This window comes from Rhinoraja longicauda, chromosome 13 (assembly GCF_053455715.1).
Source record: "Rhinoraja longicauda isolate Sanriku21f chromosome 13, sRhiLon1.1, whole genome shotgun sequence".
NCBI lineage: Eukaryota > Metazoa > Chordata > Chondrichthyes > Rajiformes > Arhynchobatidae > Rhinoraja > Rhinoraja longicauda.
Window position 1 is genome coordinate 27143539 of NC_135965.1, and position 6638 is coordinate 27150176.

A 6638-nucleotide genomic window follows, 5' to 3' on the forward strand; every position below is an offset into this window, starting at 1 on the left:
TTCCAAATCCCCACCATCCTCTGTGGAAAGATTGCCACTAGGGTCCCTCTTCAACCTTTCCCCTCTCATGTTAAACCTATGCTCTCCAATTTTAGACTCCCCTACCCCGGGAAAAGAGCTTGGCTATTCACCTTATCTATGCCCCTCATAATTGTATATAACTCTATAAGGTCACCCCTTAACCTCCTAACGTCCAGAGAAAAGAAGTCCCAATCTAGCCTCTTCTCTCAGTGAGATACTAATAAAAGAATCGCTAATTTTTGAGAGGGGAAGCCGAAAATTGTTTTGTTTTGTTATATGAATTGACCTGAACTATTACCTGTTTTTCTCTGTCATGTGAAATTATTTGACCTATTCAGCATTTTCTGTATTTATCTCAGTTTCCACCAAGTACTGTGCTTTCTTAAGTTTGTTCACTAAGTGCTGTTGGATCATTACAGAAAAGCAGTTGTAAGAGGCAAAGCACAATATGATATAAGCACATACGGTATCTGCATTTGATTGTTTCTAATTACCATGAACCAATGTGCTGCTGATGTATGTGGGCCTTTTGTTAATTTTCAGGGATACCAGAGTTTTGCAATGGGCTGTTTCCTTTGGGTTGCTAAACTGTCAGATTTTCTAACGTTGCAAGCTGTGTAAATGACCGTAGAAATGAAATATGAGGTAGTACTATGCTGTTCAAGCAATTCCAACTCGCTGTCTCGGAAGCACAGAAGTAGAACAGGAATCACGTAACAGGACTCGGATACACCTGCTTCAGCATTAAAGAAAGGACTCATTATATATAGTGCAGCTCACAATTCGAGGACATGCTAAAGCACCAAGCTAATGTGATTCATTTGAGTATAGATATGTATAAAGCATCCAAAAAAACAACAGAGATAAATGACCAGATAGTTGGTGTTGCATGAAAGAGTAAGAACCCTGTCATTTTAATATTACCATGGCAATCATTACCATGGACTCAGAAAGTCAGATGGTGCCTTATTTTAATGTAATCTTAATGAAAGCATCTGAAGGGCAATACTGTCTTACTGCTACACTTTAACCTGAGAGGATTTGAAGTGAGAATGCCATCATAGAACCAGAGCGAATGCTTTGGGAACTAGAGAGAAGCAAGTGCAGGGTAGGTTCACTGAGGGATACACTTTACAATGGGAATAATAAGATAGTCCTCATTCTCTGGCTATTAAGCATTTCTAATAAAGTGCATTTGGGTTCTTTTTGTAATATTAAAGAAGCCATATGCAGTAAGTAGGTGTCAGCTAAAAACCTTCAGACATTTTGTGCCAGTGATAGAGAAACTGAAGCAAGAGTCACCAACATTGAGACTAACATGGCAATGGTCTGAGGAGACTGATAGTCTGCCATGAGTCGGTGAGCAGGAACATGTCCAAGGCCATTTCATTCAACCTGATGAGTATACCTCTATTGACAATGATTTCAATTTAAAAATGCGTTGACAGCTGCGTTCCAATGAGGGCAGTTAGGGTCTATCTGCTCAGCTCTTGACTTAACCACCAGAGGACAGAGAAAGCAGCCCAGTCCATCACAGGCTCATCACTTTCTCCTTCATCTTCACAGTGTGTTACATCAGGAATTGATGTACTGCTTGAATTCTGCCACCTTGGCCATTCGCTTTTCTCTCTGCTATTGTCTGGGAGAAGATACATGAGCTTGAAAGCCCTGACCTCTGGACTTAAGAATAGCTTCTTCCCCACTGCTCTCTGACTCCTGAATCAATCACCTCTTTCACATGCTTTTCCCAGGGGTGCTGTCACGTATTTTCACTCGTAACTCCATCTCATTCCGTTATTGTACTTGAGCTTTTTTTTTTTTGCACTACTTCAGAATGTATCACAATCTTTGTATCATTTCACTGTTTTGCATTTGTCATATTTATTGTTGTGACTATTATATATTCTGTGTACTCTTATGAGCTTCATAAGAACAAGGAATTTCATTGGTGTATGTGACTAATCTGAATTGTATACCCTTTGTCTAAACTCTTAACTGCACATTGGTGACCTGCCATTCATCTTTTCAAACCTTTATGTTTCTTTTTTTTTTCCTAATCAGATGTGCAGCACTTTGGTCAACGTGGGTTGTTTTTAAATGTGCTATACAAATAAAATTGACTTGACTTGACTTGACTTGACTTAACTTGGAATGGATGAATATCGTGTTGGAACAGGATAGGTTACTTGGAGATGTATGAAGATTCGAACTTGGGCGTTATAATGATGGGCGTTATGAACTGGCTTGGACCTTTTATATACTCTTGTCACAGAACGGGGGGAGTCCATTTGGCCCTTGTGTCTGTGCTGGCCCCTGGAGAGGCATCATGTCTGTTCCAGTTGCTCACTATTGCAGAATGTAGATTTTCATGCCAATTCACTGGCTGTATTGTGAGAGCACTTTGAAAAGACACCTTTATCTTCGCTAATAGTCGGTGATAGCCCTCTGCAATGGAAAGGTTTTAAGGGGCTCCTGATGCAAATATGGAGAAGAAGCCAACCCCAGGAACTCATGATTGGTGGTTCAATAACTGGACAGTAGTGCTGATTGTCTCTCTTCTGTTGAGTTAGTACATGTTGGGCATTCCAGTTAGCTTTCTCCCTAATACCTCTCCCTCAACCTCAGAAAGGGAAAGAATGGAAAGTGCAAGAAAAACATTTATCAATAATTGCTGCTTGATAGCTCATGTGTGGGTTTGTAAATCTATAACTTAGTACTTTTAAAATAATGGGATTGAACAGTCACCATTAATTAATGAAAAGGAAATCATGTTTGACTAATCTACTGGGGTTGTTTGAGGATGTGAAAGGTGGCATAGAATTAGAGAAGCCACTTGACGCACTTCATTTATATTTTCAGTGGGCTTCCAGTGAGTAGCACAGGAGCTAGTGCACAAAATGTGGATTTGGTTTTCTCATGGGACGGGGATTAATTTGGGCATCGTTATGACTAAAAACCTGACCGATGTCCCACTTTGGGACAACAAAGGCATTTGTGGCTGGCACCAGCACCTGATCGTTAGTCTGTACGTACAGAAAACTAACCACAACAACCTGCATTAACGCATTGCCGTTTCTTTCTCCTCAGGTACCGCAGCGAGAAAATAACCATCAGCTATGCTGAGTACATGGCCTCGAGACAGCACTATTTTCAAAATGGCACCCTCCATGCCCCACCCCTCTACAATCATTACTCCTGACAATAAGCAGCATGACCAATCGCGGGACTCCAGCTACCACCTCATCGGAGGTGATGCCTCCTCTTCCTGGTCTAGTTACTTTTACTACTGCACTATTTTATGATGCTAGCTTCTGTTGCCAAGCACGCCTTCAGTTAGCCCTACTTCAGACAGACTTGGCAACGGAACGCCGCAGTGAAACAGTAGAATATTGTTTGGGGAAGGGAGGGATTTCTAACAAATCTTGTTTCTGTTTCTATACTTGTTTACCTACGTTTGCCTTACTTTGGTAACTTGCAGGACTACATGTATGAGCTGCAGGTTTTTTAGTACTGAAACCATTGACATGTGTAGGGTACTCATGTCTTCACCAGTGGACAACGTATACAATGGGTTGTTATTTGCAGTCTTGCCTCCCTAAACCAAAAGGTCACTGGTTTGCGGTTTTCATTTAGTGAATCGTGGGATGTGATTCCCCCAAAACGCTGCTCAAAGTGGGGAGAAAATTCAAAATCCTGTGTAATAAAAATGGAGTTTGACAATATTCGTTCAGCACAAACCAATGGTTGGTAATAGGCGCAGTTGAAAGTGCGGTCGGGATTTGAAATGTTTTCCTATGTTACTGTCCTGTCTCCCATGACATGAGTAAGTATTAACTTGAAGTAAATAACGGGACTTCTTTCGGGCACCTGTGCGTAATTGCCAAGTGGTGTGCGATTATGTGTGTGTGCCTACAGGTGAAGCAGAAACCAAGTGTGGAAGCTGGATTTCTTTGCACATTATACAAGATTTCAGCACAGTCCCAGTTCCAGCAGTCACTCTGGCAATAATCTGGTTACCTTTTAATCAACAGTGTTTGAGGGGTAGTAAAATCTAGTTTTTTTTTTTGTTGGCCTCATTTACCACTTTATCTATGGCCCAAGCATACACATTTTGTGAATGAAAACCCTTTGATAAAGTGAATTGTATTTACTCTGTGTCTTTTTGTCTGTGTACAACATTACCTGTCTGTTCCGTGTAGCCCTGCACTTGTAAAATGATCCTCTGCTCTTGTGGTAGAAGCTTTCTCCTGGTAAATGGTGCACCAAATGCTAAGGTTGAAAGTCAGCAGTGAGAGATCAGGACTCTTTCATATTCAACCAGGAGCAACAGAGTGATGAGTAGATCCTGGGTTTGAATCCCATCTGGTGCAGTGTGATGTGACCCTATTTGAAGTTCTGCCAGAGGTTCTGGCTCTTCCTACCAAGATCGAGAATTCTATGCTCTTTGTTGATCACTGTCCAGTGACCAGTGACCCGTGCTGCATCTGGACAGATAAGAGGCAGGTTAGGTGTTGATGCCCTCTCATCTCATGCAGATGGAATTGAAGATTGTCACTTATTTCCATCATTACCCTCATTAAGTTAAAAGATTTGTGCAGCTGATAACTATTCTGAGTATTATTTCAATGGCTGTGTTCCATTCATGCGTTAAAAATACTTGCATTGAATTGGCTATATTGTCATCTTGATTTTGCATCGAAATAGGTATTTTATCAGGCATAGATACAACCAAAACTATTGTTTTTAACTTGCTCATTTAATGCCCTTAAAGAAAATAAGATAATTGATCACAAAACTGTTCAGGGCTGCATCGCAACAGGTCATAACCAACAGAGCCGTCCTTGGTTCAGTTGAAGGACTCCTTCACTCCCAAACAATCAATCATTGGAGACACCAGAGACACAATCATTAGTCTTCCTCAATGGCAAAATTTAACAAATCCATGCTTGCACTGCCTGACACTCTTAGTACACAGGTAAACATACGGGGTAAAGAAATGCCCATGGTTTGTGGTCTTGCACAAACCCAGTGGGAATGTGATTCCACCACACCATCGCAGGTGGAAAGCTGGGGGTGACTTAAGTTGGATCCTGACAAGCCATGTTGCTAGCAGTATCATCCACCAATCTGACAATTTGTGTCTGAGAAAGAGGCTAAAGGAGTAAAAGATAAAATATAATGTATCATTAACTGATACTATTGATGAAAATTATATTTCCAAAACAAAGCAGTCTACCACATGCTGTGGAGAAGTGAGGGATATACGAACCTACATAAAACATCAAGTCAATCTTAGGGGCAGCATTAGGCCTTTGACCTGCTTGGGGCTGTTCTATTATTCAATTAGATCGTAATTGATCGAATGAACTTCTCCACCAACCTTGCTTCCATAATCATTTATGCCCTTGTCTTATGAAAAATATATAAATAGTTGATTTTGAAACTTGCAGCTGATTCTTAATGTCGATTTTTTTTTAGGAGAGATGTTTTCCATTGTTCCTTGTGTGAGGTGGTTCCTTGCATCGCTCCTGATGGCCAAAGGCAATGTCCTCTTGTGAAAAAATGGTCTCAAAGGAATCAGAAAATAATCACAAGGTCATGTCCCTGTGGAACGAGAAACAGAGTTAATGTTTAGGAAATGGAAAACAAGTTTGTTTTAAGTTGCAGGGAGAATGAGGGAGGAATGGGCAGGAAGATGGGTATATCTGTGATATAGTAGATCAGTGATGACGTGAGGATAAGTTGTGATTAACAATATGTCGATGGTATAATTGGGGCAGTCGGGTGAAACTATGAGCAAAGGCACATAAATGTTATGAATGGATTTTGGTTATAGCGGACGGACCTACCTCCAGGCCGGGCCGCTTCCGGGCCATGCTTGCCACCACCATAGAGACAGGTGCAGGAGGAGGCCATTTGGCCCTTCGAGCCAGGACAGCCATTCATTGTGATCATGGCTGATCATCTACAATCAGTAACCTGTGCTTGCCTTCTCCCCATATCCCTTGATTCCACTAGACCCTAGAGCTCTATCTAACTCTCTTTTAATTTTATCCAGTGAATTGGCCTCCGCTGCCTTCTGTGGCAGAGAATTCCACAAATTCACAACTCTGGGTGAAAACGTTTCTTCTCACCTCAGTTTTAAATGGCCTCCCCTTTATTCTTAGACTGTGTCCCCTGGTTCTGGACTCCCCCAACATTGGGAACATTTTCCTGCATCTAGCTTGTCTAGTCCTTTTATATTTTTATATCTCTCTATAAGATCCCCTCTCATCCTTCTAAACTCCAGTGATAACAAGCCTAGTCTTTCCAATCTTTCCTCATGTGACAGTCCCTCCATCCCAGGGATTACCCTCGTGAACCTACACTGCACTGCCTCAATAGCAAGGACGTCCTCCCTCAAATTAGGAGACCAAAGCTGCACACAATACTCCAGATGTGGTCTCACCAGGGCCCTATACAACTCCAGAAGGACTTTGCTCCTGTACTCAAATCCTCTCGTTATGAATCTAATCTGACACCATTGAGATAATAATCTGCCTCCTTATTTTTGCTGTCAAAGTGGATAACCTCACGTTTATCTACATTATGTGTATCTGCCCACTCACTCAACCTGC

The 6638-nt window shown here is 41.5% G+C and overlaps 1 protein-coding gene across 6 annotated transcripts in view; it reads left to right on the forward strand.

The window, feature by feature from the left end:
- The window catches only part of LOC144599585 (AMMECR1-like protein), a 54330-nt gene extending 48898 nt beyond the window's left edge, over nucleotides 1-5432 (forward strand). For all 6 annotated transcript variants that reach the window (XM_078410648.1, XM_078410644.1, XM_078410645.1 and 3 more), the window contains one exon: nucleotides 3109-5432. In XM_078410648.1, coding sequence (XP_078266774.1) covers nucleotides 3109-3220 — 112 coding nt within the window. In that variant the 3' untranslated portion in view covers nucleotides 3221-5432. The remainder of the gene's footprint in view (nucleotides 1-3108) is intronic.
- The last annotated feature ends 1206 nt before the right edge of the window (nucleotides 5433-6638 follow it).